Below are 16258 nucleotides of genomic sequence, written 5' to 3'. Positions count from 1 at the left end.
GTATGTACCATCTCCCTGGCTTACCCTTTGCTCAGTGGCCATGGAAAACAATTTGTAGATGGCCTCCCTTTGAGACGTATCAAGTTCAGCCCGTCTTTTGCACACCAATAATAGCCTAAAAGGAAAAAGTGAGTGGCTTTGTGTGTGGTGGAACCAGTTAGGGTCCCATATGTATTGTTGGTGTTGTACAGTAAGTCAGAACATTGAGGAGTCCTGCAGATGAGATCAGATTGTCTCCACCTCTCCAGGTAGTCAGCCTTAAGAAACTGCTTGTTGAGACTAGAGTTGGGGCCATGAGGCTAAGGACAGAAAGACTACTGCAGAGTGTTGGAAGTTCACTCCCTTGCAGTTTCAATCCCTGAAGCTAAAGTATGAATCTCATCTGTAGGACACTGTAGGCACATCAGAACTGCTTCCTGGAGGATGATGAGTGCAGCATCCTGTGTTCCAGGTGTGCTCTGATTGGGGTGGGGGTGGATCTCACCTTTCTTAGTGCACTCTGCCAGGCTTTCAAGGGAGCCTGAATTCTACAACCTGAGTTGCTGCAGAGTGCTGTTATTAGAGGAGGCTGGAGGGAGCAGGTTGTGAGCCCATCAGCTTTTACTTGGAACACATTAAGAGTTTTGTTTTGTGTTTTTTGTTTGTTTGTTTGTTTGTTTTTGATACCTCTTCAGTCTTCTGGGAATTTTCTGAGGGGAGCTGTTCCCATTCCCCATTCCCCATTCCCCATTCCCCATTCCCCATTCCCCATTCCTATTGCGAGCTGGATACTTCCTTCCTATTGTATGTGTGCATAGGGAATCTGTGAATAATCTATGTGGCTATAGGTTTAATGCACCACACATCCAGAGAAGCAGATAACTTCTGTGAGTCTGTCTGTTGGAGGAAGGGAATACTTTGCCCAGATGTACTGCTGAGGGAACAAGAGGGTGTGTGTCATCTAGGAAAGTGACCAGTGCAGCGAGGGTTCCAGGACAGTTCCACTTGGTTCCTTGTAGCCTCAGACTCTAGCAGATAGCTCCCAACCCCTGACTCCCAAGTAGGCTTCAAATAAAGTTTTATGGATGCGTTGAACCTGAGCTCCTTCAGAAAGCTACTGCGTTGGGCTAAGATGCTTGCTCTTGACTCAACAGAGGGGCTGCCCCTGATGCTTTGGTGGCGTGGAGCAGTGCGCTGGGCTTTGCTTTACTGGTGGACAGCTTGCTTTCATTGAGTCCTGATTGAACCCTTGGTTGTGTGCTGCTGAGACTTTGAAGTCCCTCATACCTCGGGCATTCTGATTCAGGCTCACAGGACTGGATTTCAGAAAGATTTTAGTTTCTCAACTCAGTGTTTCTGAAGAAAATCTCAACACATGACAAAGGGGAAGAAATCCAACAGACAAAACCCTCAAATCCTGAACAGACAGAACCATAGACCATTTGGTTTACTGGGGTTACTTCACCAGTGTTTTAACTCCTTTTCCTTAGTAATTTTAGTTTTCTACAGTACAGTCTCTTCCCTTCAGAGGCACCTGACATGTCCTGCCGGATAGCTTTGCTGGCCTGTGCCTGGGAGGAGTCCTCAGGCCTTCAGCTCCTGCCCCGTCTCATTTCTCCACAGGGACTCTGTCCTGCTTGTAGGTACTGTGACTGTTCTCAGAGGTGGTCATGCTTTACAGAAACAAGCCTTTGGCTGCTCCCGGGGTGCTGTCTACATTGATAATTCTTTTTTTTTTTTCTTTTGGAGACAGGGTTTCTCTGTTTAGCCCTGGCTGTCCTGGAGCTCACTTTGTAGACCAGGCTGGCCTCGAACTCAGAAATCCCGCTTGTCTCTGCCTCCCAAGCGCTAGGATTAAAGGCGTGTGCCACCACTACCCGGCTAGATTGATAATTCTTGCTGGTAATCTCTACTGGGCTTGGTGACTAAGCAGTCAACATTGAAGGACAGCCTTCAGTCAGGCTCTAGCTGCAGGCTCCAGGCTAGTGGCAAACCAGGAGGCCCCAGTTTGAGAAAAGAGCACCATCTCCTGGCAGAGCAGTGAGGTCTCCTTGCTCTGTCCTGTTTCTGACAGCCTCACGCTTTCTTTTTTGGGCTTTGTTGGCCTTGGCTCTGGAATTACATTTGCTCTAGGCTCTTTCCTTCTGTTACCCTTTGCTGTAGAGGACGTGGCCCTTCTGTAGCTTCTGTTTCTTTTTAACTCGTTATTTCTTGAGCCTTGAGCCTTCTTTAGTGTGGCATCTCCCCATGGACTGAGATAACACATTGGAAAGATGCCATTGAGGTTTTTTGTTATTTGAGGCAAGGCCACAAGGTCACAAGGCAAGGTCACCAGGTGGCTAGTCACAAGCTCACTGTGAGGCTGGAGGGACCTCGAACGCCTTGCTTCTACCTTCTAAGTAGCCAGTTTCTACAGTGCTGACAATTGGGCCAGGGGCCTTGTGTGCTGCATAAACACACTACTAACTGAGCTACACCCTCAGTACCCCCTCCCCCTTCAGTATTTGGGACAAGCTAAGTACTGGGTTCAGGCACCCCCCACCGTGCTTTACTTGCTTTTTCTTCTGAGGCAGGTTCTCTTCCTCCCTGTTTCCCTTCTCTGGTCAGCTCCCCATTTCCTCCCTTTCTTTGCATTTTTCTGATCTTCAGCAGGAGTGCACCCCTGCTTTTGACTGTCCTGATGACCCTGTGTTCTCCTGACTGACCCAGCACCCACAAGCTTGCGATGCTTTGGTGCTCTGACTTCTGTGGTTTGGGCAGTTTTCTACTCCGCTGCTTACTGTCTTAGCGCCTCAGACTCATGCCTTCTGAGCTGGTCATTTTCCTCCAGGGACTGAGTGCTCCTTTTACTTCATGTCTTTGGAAGTTCCAAATTACTCTGGAGCTGAAGGATGGGTCGTCAGTACCCTTGATGCAATTTCCTTCTCTTTCTCCCATGGCTACAATTGGAAGTCCTGTTGTTCCCTCCTATGTCTGCCTTTTTTGGAAAGGAAGGCATTTCCATTGTCTGCGTCCTGCTGAGCATTGGGCCTCCCTGAGCATTGAGCTAGGGTGGGCACCTAATTCTGTCTCTAGATGCACAAAGAAATATGGTGCCTGTGCAGGATGGCTCAGGTGGGCAGGGCATGGAGATAGGCATTCAGCCTGATGTTCAGGTCTCCTGCTTGAGAAGACTTGAGCTTCTCCATTGCATCCCCTGCCTCTGACGCTGTAGCATCCTTTATGCAAATCTCAGCATTTCTCATGTGCCTTTCTATTCAGGAACCTTCAGTGACTCCTTTTTTCCTTTTGGAAGCATGGCATTTTCATTGTGAAGAACCAAGAATCTGACTCTCAAGAAAAGTCAGAAAGATGTCCTCATGGGTGGCAGATGACAGATGGTTTCAGCTTGGGGACTTCTGTTTCATGTTCTGTTCCAAGTTGGCCATGTGTGTTTTCTTCCACTGGCCTGAGATAGCCCTGCTTTGCCCCCTCTCTCCTCTGCCATTTTCCTGACTTCCATTTCTCCTCAGCCTTCCACTTGCTCGTGTGCTGTGCCTAGACATGCTGCCCAGTCTCACCCTGCTCTTCTTGGAGTTGGAATATCCAGTGCTTCCTTCATTTCTCTATGGCCCCGTGACTTGTGCAGAAGTCCCAGACCCAGGGATGTGGGGCTGGGAACCAAACCCAGGTCCTGTGGAGGAGCAGTCTCACTGCTGCATCGCCTCTCCAGCCCCACCCAGTGTTTTCTGAGGTTGCTTAGTGGGGATGGTGTCTCTCCACCTCCGGCTCTGCTTGAATATCTACTCTTCTGAGATCTCATGGTTTGGTTGTAATTCCTGGGGAATGGTGTCACCAGTCTGTGTCCCAGTTTTTCTTTTTCCTGCCTGGCTTTGTGTTCAGTGCAGTTGCTGAGTGACATGCAGGTCCACAGGACTGCTGGTGAATGGGACACTGCAGAACACAAACCTTGGAGTAAGGCAGGGCTAAAGGATCCAGTCAGACTCCTGTCCCCATTAGCCTGGTGCCCAGAAGGGAGTGGTTTTGGCAGAGGCTAGCTGCTAATCTCAGCTACAGCTGAGGTGCCTCTGGAGACAGAGCGTAGACAGTCCTAACTCCTGAGTTGTTATTGGCTTAGCTAGCTGCTCTCATTGTGGGAATGAAAAGGTCTGAGCAATTTGGGCCCTGGACATGCATAGGAATGGGCTACAGAGTAATGGAGGGACAGCTGGGGTAGGCCTTATCCATTTGCTATCCCTGAAGGCTGCTCACTGCTGTCAATCAGCACCCAACTGCCTGGAGGCAGGGCCTTGTCTTGGCCCTTAAGGACCTTCAGGGTTCACAGCCTGACATGATTTCCATAGTATGTGCAAGAGGCAGTTGGGAATGTTGTACAGAGCTCCTGATAGGTGGTCCAGCAAACTGATGAAGGTGCAGGGTCATTTTGGTAGCACTACCATTTCAGGAGCTTAGATAAACCAGGCAGGCCCACCTTTTACAGAGATGAGCTGCAACATGCCCTTATGAATAAATGTCACATGAAATTTGCATTATAGGTGATGGTCACAAGTTACTGCCAAGTTTTAGTAAAGCTGCAGGCCCTTACTCTCTGTCACCATTGACAGGGCACACTCCCTGCCCCTCACTTATTTTTGAATATCATCCCTGTGACCTGTGATCATTGCCTTTGTGGCCAGCTCAAGGTCAGGAAACAAAACTCCCAGAAGGCAAATGACTTTAATTACTTGATCTGAACTCATTTAAAAACCTCATATAAACACTGCATTGTCCAGTTCTACAGATCTTATTGTCTTTCTGCTCAGGTCCCCACCAGCTAAAGACTTGCATTGTTTGAGCCATGTGCCAAGGCTGAACTTTTGTGTATTGAGACTGAGAGTCACTAACTTGTTTTAAGTCCCCATCATTTCTCCCCATCTTTGAAATCTCACCTAAGTGAAGTGGTAGTATCATGCTGGATAGATCTTCCTCTCCTCACAGAGAGCTTCCCAGGCCGCTATTTGGCACATAGTAGAGGAACGTTTTTTTCATTTTAACTGCCTCTCACCCTCTTCATTTTTCTCTTTGTGATTTTCTATCAAAAACAGCTTGGGGGCTCTGTGGCAGCTCACTGCCTAGCGTACATCAGAGACCCCAGGCTCCATCTTCAGCACCACAGAACCAACAAACTAGGCTTGCTGAGAGCTAAAGAGACATTTTTTTTTTTTTTGTCATTTCAGAAATGGACCTCCCTGACTGCCTGGCTTTTCCCGATCGGGCCAGTCTCCCTTTGGCTACCTGCTTTTTCTCTTTCCTTGATAGCATCCCCAGTTCTTTGCCTCTTAGTGCTGTCTGGTGCTTTCTTCTGGAGTCCCATCTTGCTACCTGCTTTTTCCTTCTGGGTCAGCTCCTTGCATGTTGTCTAGGTTTCCTGGGGGAAGTGTAGGGCAGCACTCTGGACATAGCTGTCATTGAGGTGCTGACTTGGGCATGACATAAGAGGACCCCAGAGCTGGGCTTCTTGTTGTTTGGTGACACCAAGCTGCTTTTGCCTCTCCCAGTGTCAGTATTCTAGGGCTGAAGACCACGGCCATGTGCTGCTGGCATATCCTCTTCCTACTGGCTCTTACTAGCACTGTCCTTGTGTCTAAAAAGGCTTTTCTTTCATTAATTATTGTAGCAAGTTTAGAGGCAAGACAGCTAAAGTAAACAGGCTGAGTCACTGAAACCCAAACAAAAGAAGGCAAGGATAACTGAACTTCACATCCATGTTTTCTCCCCTTGTGTGGCGTGTACCCTGGTCAATGTAAGCGTGTGGCTCACATCCCATTCTGGGAGTGTGAGTAACTGTGACCATCTTTCCAAGTGTTAAATAGTCTCTAGACAGATTCTATAGACTGACAGAGCCAGAGTTCTTCTGTGTGACTGAGTTTTGTTGTTTGTTCTTCCCTCCCTCCCTGCCTCCCTTCCCTCCTTCCTTCTTTTCTGTCCTCCCTTTGTTGATTTACTTGTGTATGTATATGTGTGTGTACATGCACATGGATGGCTCATACCTTGGTATGTGTGTGTGGAGGTCAGAGGACAACTTTCAGACATTCTTTTCTTTCACATGTGGTTTGTGGGACTGAACTCAGGTTGTCAGATGTGTAGCAGCTGCCCTTATCCACTGAGCCATTTTACTTCCCTCCTTTGGGCACATCTGATATATGATAACGTTTACTTTTCTCTGTTTCTAGACGCTACAGCAACAGGAGTGCAAGCTTCTCTACAGCCGAAAAGAAGGACAGAGACAAGAAAATAAAAACAAAAACAGATACAAAAACATCCTGCCCTGTGAGTATCAGTCTCTTGCCTCAGTAGCAGTCAGTGTGCGCTGGTGTCACATGCTGGTTAACATAACGAGCTGTAAAGGGACTAATGCCCTTCCGATGCCAGGAAAGCTGCAGTAGAGGCTCTCTGTGGTAATCTCCTATTCATGTTTTCTGGTCCAATGTGTGTGTGTGTGTGTGAGTGTGTGTGTGTGTGAGTGTGTGTGTGAGTGTGTGTGTGTGTGTGTGAATCTGACTTGTGTAGATGAGGATGGGAGGGTGAGGAGGAGGTGTTGCTCTTGTGAGAAAAGCAAACCAGAGTTTGCAGAGAATCCCGTTGAGCTGAAGATGGGTCATGAGGCTTGGAGGACCTCATTCTTTTTATTTCCAAATTTCTCCCCTCGAGCTCCACTGGTTATCACTGCAAAGTGCAGCTGTAGGAAAAGCTGAAGGGAGAAGTTGCTTACTGTTTCTCAAATTACCTGCCTGCTGCTGCGCTGACCAGCAGTCCTTTTTTTTAATGTTGGTGATTGAACCCAGCCCTTTCTTAAAAACTTTTTTTTTTTGAGACAGTTTCATAAGTTGTCCAGGTGAGCTTTGAATTTGTGGTTCTCTTGTTTCATCCTTCTGTGTAGCTGGGATTCCAGGTCTGCACCTTCGTATGAGGTGCACATGTTATTTCTTTAACGATGGGGGACAAGATGAGGCAAAAGATCAAAATTCTATCCATGAAACACATCCAGCCTTGCTGCTGATTCCCAATATGTAAAATATGTTGGTTTTGAAAGAGCACTCAATTTTATTTTATACTGGTAATGTAATTTGTACAGAATTAAGACAACTCATACTTTATGAATCTTGTATTACAGATATTGTATTTTACTCTGCCTCCTGAAGAAACCCTTTGTTATAGAACATGTAGAATATATTAACACACAAAAGCTGATGAATTGTTGCCCAGCTTCAGGAATAGCTAGCTTGTGTGCAGTCTTGTTTTGTCTATACTCTGGCTCACTTCTTTTCCCCTAGATAGTTTTGAAAATCTTAGATGTCATTGTTGGTACTTTTTTTTTTTCCTTTGTTTTTTTTTCCTTTGTTTTCTCTGCATAGCCCTGGCTGTCCTGGAACTCACTCTGTAGACCAGGCTGGCCTTGAACTCAGAAATCCACCTGCCTCTGCCTCCCAAGCGTGGGGATTAAAGTGAGCCACCACTGCCTGGCCATTGTTGGTACTTTAATCTTCTTTTTAAAACCAGAAGCCAGCTGGGGATATAGCTCAGTGGCACACTGTTTGCCTAGCATGTGCAAGGCTCTGGGTTCAGTCCCTACCTTTGTCACCAAAACCCAGATAGAAAGAAAAACAGAAGCCCAAACCGTTTGGATTGAAATAATTTTGGATCCATAAGATGTTACAAAGATAGCATAGACGGTTCTTATACCCAGTGCCTGCCTTCCAGCGATGAATCCTGTACCCCAGAGTGGCACCGAGACAGGGATTACAAGAACTTTCGGTGGTGCGCCTGCCCTTGGGTGGGTTGCACTTGTGCTGACTGGAGGTTTCATCTTGTGAAAGTCACTTAGACTGGCCTGGCCTGAGCCCAGGTGGCTTTTGCTGAAGCTCTGACAGCTGCCATCTCTTTTTCCTTAGTTGATCATACCAGGGTCGTCCTGCATGATGGGGATCCCAACGAGCCTGTTTCTGATTACATCAATGCAAACATCATCATGGTAAGCTTGACTTTTGCTGTGTTTTCTGCCTATATATTGGTGGCCTCTTTATACCCATGACACTGTCTTTCAAATGCTTGAAGGCTTTTCTTCCTCATTTCTAGCCTGAGTTTGAGACCAAGTGCAACAATTCAAAACCCAAGAAGAGTTACATTGCCACTCAAGGCTGCCTGCAGAACACGGTGAATGACTTCTGGCGGATGGTGTTCCAGGAGAACTCTCGGGTTATTGTTATGACCACAAAGGAAGTGGAGAGAGGGAAGGTACATACTGTTACCTTTTCTGACCACCCCTCCCCCATACATAGCTATGGGCTCTGTGTGCTCAGCATCTGATAAAGTATTGGATGTGTTTCTGGATGGTGGTGGTGTATGGCTTTAATCTCAGCATTCAGGACAAAGAAGCAGTTTGAGGCCAGCCTGGTCTACAGAGCAGCTCCAGGATAGCAAGGGCTACACAGAGAAACTCTGTTTCAGAAAACAAAACAACAAAATATTGAATGTGTCAAGTGGGTCTGGCTGACCCTCTGGAAAAAAAGGCTTGACTGTCTGTGTCTCAGTGTATGTATTTATTTGCCTTCTCCTCCTCCTCTTTTCTGACTTTTTCTTTTCAAAGATACAGTGTTAAGTTCAGCCTAGCCTTGAGCTCTATATAGAAAAGGCTGCTGTTTAAAGGAATTCCTTAATGCTTCTGCCTTTTTAAGTGCTAGGATGCAGGTGAGTATCCATGGGTCCAGCATGCATATTGGTGCTTTCTGAATGGGGTTCATGGAGCACTGTGGAATTGTGGATTATTTTAGTTACTGTTCACTTTTGACTTTTAAAAAATATGTCCACACTCTACTCAGTCCGTCTTGAGGGAATCCATACAGAAGGCTGCTTAGTGCCACTCCTCCAGCCCCTGTCTACATGGTGGTCTTGGATCTCTCTCTCTCTCTGTCAGAGCTGGGACATGTGCTTTTGCTCAGCCATACCTTTTGTGGAGTGTGCTCTGTTCCCAGGCCTGGCTGGTGCATGTTCACAGCAACCTCTGTGGTTTTGTTCCAGACACGTTGCTTGGGTGTTTTAATATTTTCTGTCTCCTTTTGACATGATATTTCTGTTTTTGCCACAGAGACTGTGTTTACAGTCACTGTTTTAACACCCACATGTACTAATTCTGTTGTTTGTGTCATACACTTTCTTCTGCATGTTAGGTAATGTGTTACCCTGCTGGGTCCAGAAGCAGAAGGGAGGAGGGAGGGACCTATGGGAGCAGAGCACACTGATGCCACAGTGAGCTCCTTGGGTGACAGATGTGCATCATCCTGACTGCACTCCAGGGCTGTTGAGTCATTACAGTGAGGGTTGCAGCTGCCTTTGTCCCATCCATCCACTCTCTAGCAAAGAGACCCTGCTGTCACTTTGATGTGAATTCTTCTGCTTGGGCTTGTCCCCAGCTATGCTTTCCCACAGTAGCTCCATGCTGCCTCTTGGTGGTGCTTGATCAGAAGGGTAGTGTCTTCAACTGTTAGTACACATTGGCCTGTAGCTGTATTCTGTGCTGTGGTTTTGCTCTGCTAGAGTCTTGGTTTTGCCTCTGAGCCTTTGCAGGCTATGGCCTGTGCTGGTTTAGATTGGGTGTCGAGGATTGTTGGCCACTGTGTATATGTGTTGCTTTGTATCAGCTGCCTAGCCATCCTTTGTGTTCCATCCCACACCTTAGCCTCCTAGCCTTGAGCTGAGCTCCCTACTTCCTTAGGATGCTGTAGGTTCTTAGAACCCAGTGTGTTGCACCTCCAGGAGAGCAGACATCTCCCTGAAAGACTGTGCTGTCTTTGCATCATCCCAAAGTGAAATTAATTTATAGATTTTTGGTACTTGGATTTTAATTGTGTTCTGGTTAGAGTTTTTGTTTGGATATCCTCTATTGGCTTATATAAAATTGAGTGCAATTTTATGGTCACATATAGAAGCTAGCCTGAGACAAATGGGGCTCTTGGTAGTTGAGCCTGGCAGCTGAGAGGCAAGTGATGGTGCAGGGTTTTGGTTGGTGTACTTCTGCGTGCCTTTAGCGGTGATGTCAGGTATCCTGAGTTCCTGGGCTCTTCCCAATTCCAGCTCTTACCAGTTCCAGCTCTTCCCAGTTCCTGCTTTCTGCTTGATGGAGATGTCGGAGTTCATCTGGCACAGAGGACATGGGCTTGTAGCAGAAGAATCAGGTTAGCCACTATTGGAAGTGCAGTTGGAAACTCCAGAGCAGAAAGACTGGGCAAAATGGTACCTGGTGCCTGTGCTTGGTTCCAGGCCTCACCTCCTTGACCCAGTCTTTCATGTCACCCTGGGAGTATGCACAGTAGTCTTGGAATCTCTTGACAGACTTTGTTTACAGTTTGTAAACAAAGTCCCTTACTGTACAGAAGGAAAACCAGATTGTGGCAGCTCTCCTACATAGCAGCCCTGCAACATGCAAAAAACTAGGCAGAGGGTTGCAGGTGGTGTGAGTCAGGTAAAATGTCCCTTTTCTTTCTTTCTTTTTTGTTTTTGTTTTTTTGAGACATGGTTTCTCTGTGTAGTCCTGGCTGTCCTGGTACTCACTCTGTACACCAGGCTGGCCTCAAACTCAGAAATCCGCCTGCCTCTGCCTCCCAAGTGCTGGGGTTAAAGGCGTGCGCCACCACCGCCCGGCAAAATGTCCCTTTTCAAGGCATGATGGTTTTGTGTTCTCTTTTGAGGCCTGTGTAGTGACCAGAGCAATCCTCTGAATTGATTGCCAGAAAACAGCACCATTACATTGGTAATGATAGAAATCCTACCAGACTGTCAAATGTAGAGGCGTGGCTGAATTTAGAATAAGAGATCACATTATTCTATTAGCTGCTCTTTCTGCCTTGTGGGGTCCTCTCTGGGATAATTACTAAGCTCTCTAGCTAGCTGTCCTCTTGTTTCTCACCACCCATAAGTTACTCGGCATTTCTAGTCCCTTGCTGATGTTCACATGGGTGGTTTTAGAAAGTGAGTGTCTGGGGTGACTGCTTCCAGAAAGACAGAAACAGAGCATGCTTTGCCTTGAACTCATCATTGGTAGATGGTGGAACTGTTTCTCTTGGAGATAACACAGGCTCATTCCTCTGCTGGACAAGGCCTCTTCCCTTTATGTCATTGTTACTGCCGTTCTCAGCTGCCTGCCCTGTTGTTTGTTTTGAGACAGGGTCTTGCTAGACAGTTCTGGCTGGCTTGCTACTCACTATGTAGAGCAGTCCAGACTTATACTTGAAGTGATTCTCCTACCTCTGCAAGTGGTAGGAGACTACAAGTGTGCACACTCAGGTTTCAGTCCATCTGTTCAGGTTCCCACTATGCAGTTCTAGCTGGCCTGGAACTTGCTATGTAGACCAGGTTGGGCCTGAGCTCACAGAGACCTGTCTGCCTCTGCCTCCAAAGTGCCAATACTAGTAATGGTGCATGCTTCTCCCTTCTGTTCTTGAAGCCAACAGCCATTGCAGACTATCAGTTTTGGGAAACTGGTGTGTAACTGGTATCAGATGAGTCTGGATATAGAGAAAGCAGCTGGCTCAGAACCCTGGCTGCTGCTCTGAGTGAGCTGTTCACACTTGGGTCAGAGAAATCATGACACATAATGGGACAGTCCAGCCACTTGCCCCTCCCCTCAGAACGACTGGTAGAGTACTGGGATTGCAAGTTTTGCTTGCCTGGCGACAGTTCTAGATTGGCTGGTCCCTCCCACTTTGCCTGTTTCATCCTTAGAGCTGAATAAGCAGGTATTGACTCTGCTCTGGCAGCTAGTAGGTGGGGGGGTGGTGGTGTGGTGTGGTAGGGCATGGGATGTGCATCAGGCCAACCTGCGACATCTCTTATCCTTCCCCCCAGTGGCCTGTCTTGCTCATGTACATTACTCTCCTGTTGGCATTCTGGAGGATGGAGGCAGGCACCTGTCCCTGCTGCTGTCACCAGAAGAAGCATTGTTCATTGCAGGTCTGGACTTCCACTAGGGGTTTGGACATTAACAGGTTCCTTGTGGTTCCTTCCAGAGCAAATGTGTCAAGTACTGGCCTGATGAGTATGCGCTTAAAGAATACGGGGTCATGCGTGTTAGGAATGTCAAAGAAAGTGCCGCTCATGACTACACCTTACGAGAACTCAAACTCTCTAAGGTCGGACAAGTAAGTATATTGTCGTATTCTAGACACTGTGTAGCTGTCCATGGTTGGCAGTCATTTGTGGTGCTCTGCCCGCATTCAGCCTTCGTCCTGTGTCCTGTCACTCACTGATTGTGTGTCACGTCGGGTGCCTCATAGACGCTGGACCCAGTTAGGCACTATCTTGCAAGGCAGGTACAGGTCCTTCCCTCACAGAGCCTGGAGAGATGGGAGTGAGGGTAACTACCAGCTTCCTGGCCTTTAGCTCTTGTGACATGTTCAAGAGTGATTGGGACATGAGACAGGGTAGGTAGGTAGGGCCTCTGAGAGGTGACACTTGTTGAGTTGCCAACCAGAGGGGCCATGCATACAGGCAGAAGAGCAGGCTCCTAGGAGTGGGAGCAGCAACTGTCCCAGGCCTGTCTGAGACAGGTTAGTGCTGCAGCTCTTTTCCATGGCTTGTGGTTCAGGATTAGTCCTGGAGTGGCTGGCTTCAAAACAAGACAGGATTCAGTTTGGAGTTATTTTGTTGTGTGTTTATGAGGGCCTTGTTTGATTTCTTTGGGGATTTCTAGATGAAGAAAACCATGTTTGTCCTGGTGGATTAAGGCCAAGTATGCTGAGAAGCCCTGTACTTAGATAGATAGCTTTGCTTCAGGCTAAGGTGCCCTGAGTGTGGCTTCTCCAGCTGGAGTACGTTGGGCTTCTCTGCGTGGCCTTCTGGGCACAGGCATTGTTTGAGTCACATACTGATATCCTGACTGCAGGGAAATGGGATATTGGGCAGGAGAGATTCGGGAGGGAATTGCAGAAATTCTCTTGGGTTAGGTCTTGTTGGAAATTGCCTTAGAAATTCATAACTTAATTATTATTTATAATATATACTAATATTATAAATAAGATTACTACTGCTGCTGCTGCTGCTGCTGCTGCTGCTACTACTACTACTACTACTACTACTACTACTACTACTACTACTACTATTTTGAGATAGGGTTCCACTATGTATCCCTGACTGGCCTGGGACCGGCTACAGAGACAGGCTGGGCTCAGATTCACAGATATCCTCTTACCTCTGCCTCCCTAATTCTGGGATTAAAGGTGTGTGCCACCGTGACTGTCTGAATATTTTTATTTTACTTTGATTATCTGGCTTACCCAGAGCTTGCAATATAGACCAGGTTAGCCTCAAACTCACAGAGATTCACCTGCTTGTCTCCAGTGTGCTGGAATTAAAGGTATGCTCCCAATACCCGGCTCCTGGGTATTAAAGTTTACTTATTCATTTTTACATTTATTGTGTCTGTGTGTATATGCATGCCTATATATAAGTAAAAGTTAGAGGACCATTTGTGGGAATTGGTTCTCTCTCTCTCTCTCTCTCTCTCTCTCTCTCTCTCTCTCTCTCTCTCTCTCTGCCATGTGGTTTGAGGATGTTGTATTAAGAGTTTTGAGCTGCCAGGCGATGGTGGCACACACCTTTAATCCCGGCGGCAGGTGGATTTCTGAGTTCGAGGCCAGCCTGGTGTACAGAGTAAGTTCCAGGACAGTCAGGGCTATACAGAGAAACCCTGTCTTGAAAAAAACCAAAAAAAAAAAAAAAAAAAAAAAAAAGAGTTTTGAGCTTTATCCACCATTTGGAACTTGACTCAATTCTTTTTTTTTTTTTTTTAATAAATCTTTTTCTTTTTCTTTTTTCTTTGTGCTCTCTGAGGGGTGTGTATGGTGTGTATAAGCTACCAGGGGTGTGCTCCTCTAGGCACGCCTGTGCTGGTCAGAGAACAGCTCTCAAGTGTTGGTTCTCTTCTACTATGAGTTTTCTGAGGATAGAACTGGGCTTGTCAGGTTTGGAGGCAGGTTTTTTTACCTGCTGAGCTGCCTTGCCAACCCTCTTGTGACATCTCCTGATGAACTGTCAGGCTTGTCAGTGTTTCTAAGGAGCAGGCAGGCAGTTTCTTTCTTTTGGTGCTAGCAAGAAGCTATTCATCTTGTTCAATACTCCCTCCTTCCTTTGAAAGGAGTGTGTGCTGTATGGCTTGTCTCTGGGTACAGAGAATGTTGCAGGTCTTGTTTCATCTTGTTTACCAGGAGATTTTGCGAGAGAGGTGTGGGAGATTTACCCTGGCCTAGGCATAGAGGTTGACGCTGATCCCTCTGGTTCCCGTCTTGCTATGATGAATCACCTACTGCACAGCACTGATGTACAGAGACGCCCTGGTTAAGAAGAGGTGCTAGGGGCTGCCAAGTGGTGCAGCCCTGCATGCTCTGTTTCTCTTGCTGACCTGTCTGTGACCCACAAAGCTGCCTGGGTTTCAGTCACTTAGTTTTCCATGACATCAGCAAATTAAATGCATGTAGCACACAGGAGATTTTTTTAATCGAAGCAAGAGTCCTTGGATGTAAGGAAGCTCATCAGCGTTGGTCGATATTGGATATTGAAGTCTCCCTCCCTCCCTCTGACTCCTTACCTTTCCCTTCTCTCCCCTTCACACCTTCTTTCTGCCCTTCCAGCCCTCTCTTCTTTCTTTCCTCTCTCTTGCGCCCCCCCCCCCCCTTTCCTTAGTGTTTCCTGGCTTGTCTCCATGGGGAAATCACTGGTGGCTGCTCCAAGCCAGTCTGAGCTTCTGTCCTTCCCGCCCTCTCTTCTTCCCTTCTTTTCCACTGGGCCAGTTTTGAGCTTCTGTGGTTAAAGTGGTCCTGGTGCCTCTGTTGTCACTAAGAACAGCCAGGATATTCTCAGTCCCCACCATTACTTCCCTTAGCCTGGGAGAGCCCTTTGTTCAGCTCCTTTAACCCCTCTGTGTGAGAAACAGTTCTTTGCAAATGCATTTGGGGGTTTGAGTTATGCAGTGGTGACTGCATAAGGGTAAGGGGCTACCTGGGATTTGAGCCCAAGTCTCACCATCTAATTCACAAAGCCCATCGTCTGGCTGTGACAGTGCTGTAATGGGCGTGGGTGCCTTCATGAGGTTGCAAGGGCAAGGGCCCCAGACGACAGAGGAGCAGATGCTTGAGGGAGCTAGAGTTTGCCACACTGCTAGCTGGAAAGACAGGCTGTAGGCCTCAAGGGCCTTGGTGTCTGGAGGTGAGTGCTGCCTGACTGGGAGATCAGGGAACATGGCCTGCTCTGCTGGGGCTGCCAGAAGAACAAATTGCCTAGCTGCATGTCTTAGATCACCTGACAGGCAGCTCCTTCCAGGCTGACCCATTGATTCTCAGAGAAGCACTCCTGGGAACCAGAGAATTGCTTTCCATCTAGAAGGTGCTAGGAAAGCTCAGCAGCCATGATACCTCAGCCCTTGGTTTATTTAATTCTGTTCTGGCTTTTCTTGGCTCTACTCCAGGGAAACACAGAGAGAACCGTCTGGCAGTACCATTTTCGGACCTGGCCAGACCATGGTGTGCCTAGTGACCCTGGAGGTGTGCTGGACTTCCTGGAGGAGGTCCACCACAAGCAGGAGAGCATCATGGACGCAGGCCCTGTCGTGGTTCACTGCAGGTGACAGCCCAGCTTGGTTTCCTTTAATAGTTTCTTTTACTTAGGGGCTCGGGAGTCAGTTGCCCTCTGTAGAGATGTGACACACTGTTCGAAGCACTCTGCATACTGCTCATTCCGAGCCCAGTCCTTCCCACATAGGCCTCTGTGGAGTCTGCCCCAGGGTCACCACAGCAGAGTGCATGCTTATATGGGGGAGGCTTCGGGAGCCAGTCCAGAAAGGAGTGACGCTTTCCTCATAGGTCGCTATTTGTTGTTGTTGTGAGATAGGATTTCACTCTGCAGTCCAGGTTGGCACTCCCTCTGCCTCCAGTATGATGTGGTAACAGGCCTATATCACCATGGCTGGACTGCTCAGGTTGTTTTGTTTTTTGTTTTTGTTTTTAAACTACCATAAATGTAGGTTTTGCAGCTAGGTTTTGGCTATTTAGGATAGAAATGAACACACATTTCTTCCTCTAAATATCTACTGTGGCCTTTAAGACAGGAAGCTGCAAGTCTCTGGGCAAGTTTTTATGCCCAGAGGAGCTATAATTTGTCCAACTGTTTTCAAGGAAAAGTGGTATAAAACTTGGGAGTAGAGAAAAGCTGCTGCCGTGTGTTGTTCAGGGCCCCCAGGCTCAGCACTGTGACC

At 47.4% G+C, this 16258-nt stretch overlaps 1 protein-coding gene across 2 annotated transcripts in view; it reads left to right on the top strand.

The window, feature by feature from the left end:
- Window positions 1-16258, top strand: part of Ptpn11 (protein tyrosine phosphatase non-receptor type 11) — a 58178-nt gene that overhangs the window by 30877 nt on the left and 11043 nt on the right. Inside the window, exons 7-11 of one of the 2 annotated variants that reach the window (XM_031337706.1) lie at window positions 6192-6288; window positions 7911-7990; window positions 8095-8253; window positions 12021-12152; window positions 15473-15627. In XM_031337706.1, the coding sequence (XP_031193566.1) occupies window positions 6192-6288; window positions 7911-7990; window positions 8095-8253; window positions 12021-12152; window positions 15473-15627 (623 nt within the window). Of the gene's footprint in view, window positions 1-6191; window positions 6289-7910; window positions 7991-8094; window positions 8254-12020; window positions 12153-15460; window positions 15628-16258 lie in introns of both variants that reach the window. The other variant, XM_031337705.1, reaches the window with a different exon arrangement.

Source organism: Mastomys coucha, unplaced genomic scaffold (genome assembly GCF_008632895.1).
Source record: "Mastomys coucha isolate ucsf_1 unplaced genomic scaffold, UCSF_Mcou_1 pScaffold22, whole genome shotgun sequence".
Classification (NCBI taxonomy): Eukaryota; Metazoa; Chordata; class Mammalia; order Rodentia; family Muridae; genus Mastomys; species Mastomys coucha.
This window is presented reverse-complemented; position numbering and strand designations above follow the sequence as displayed.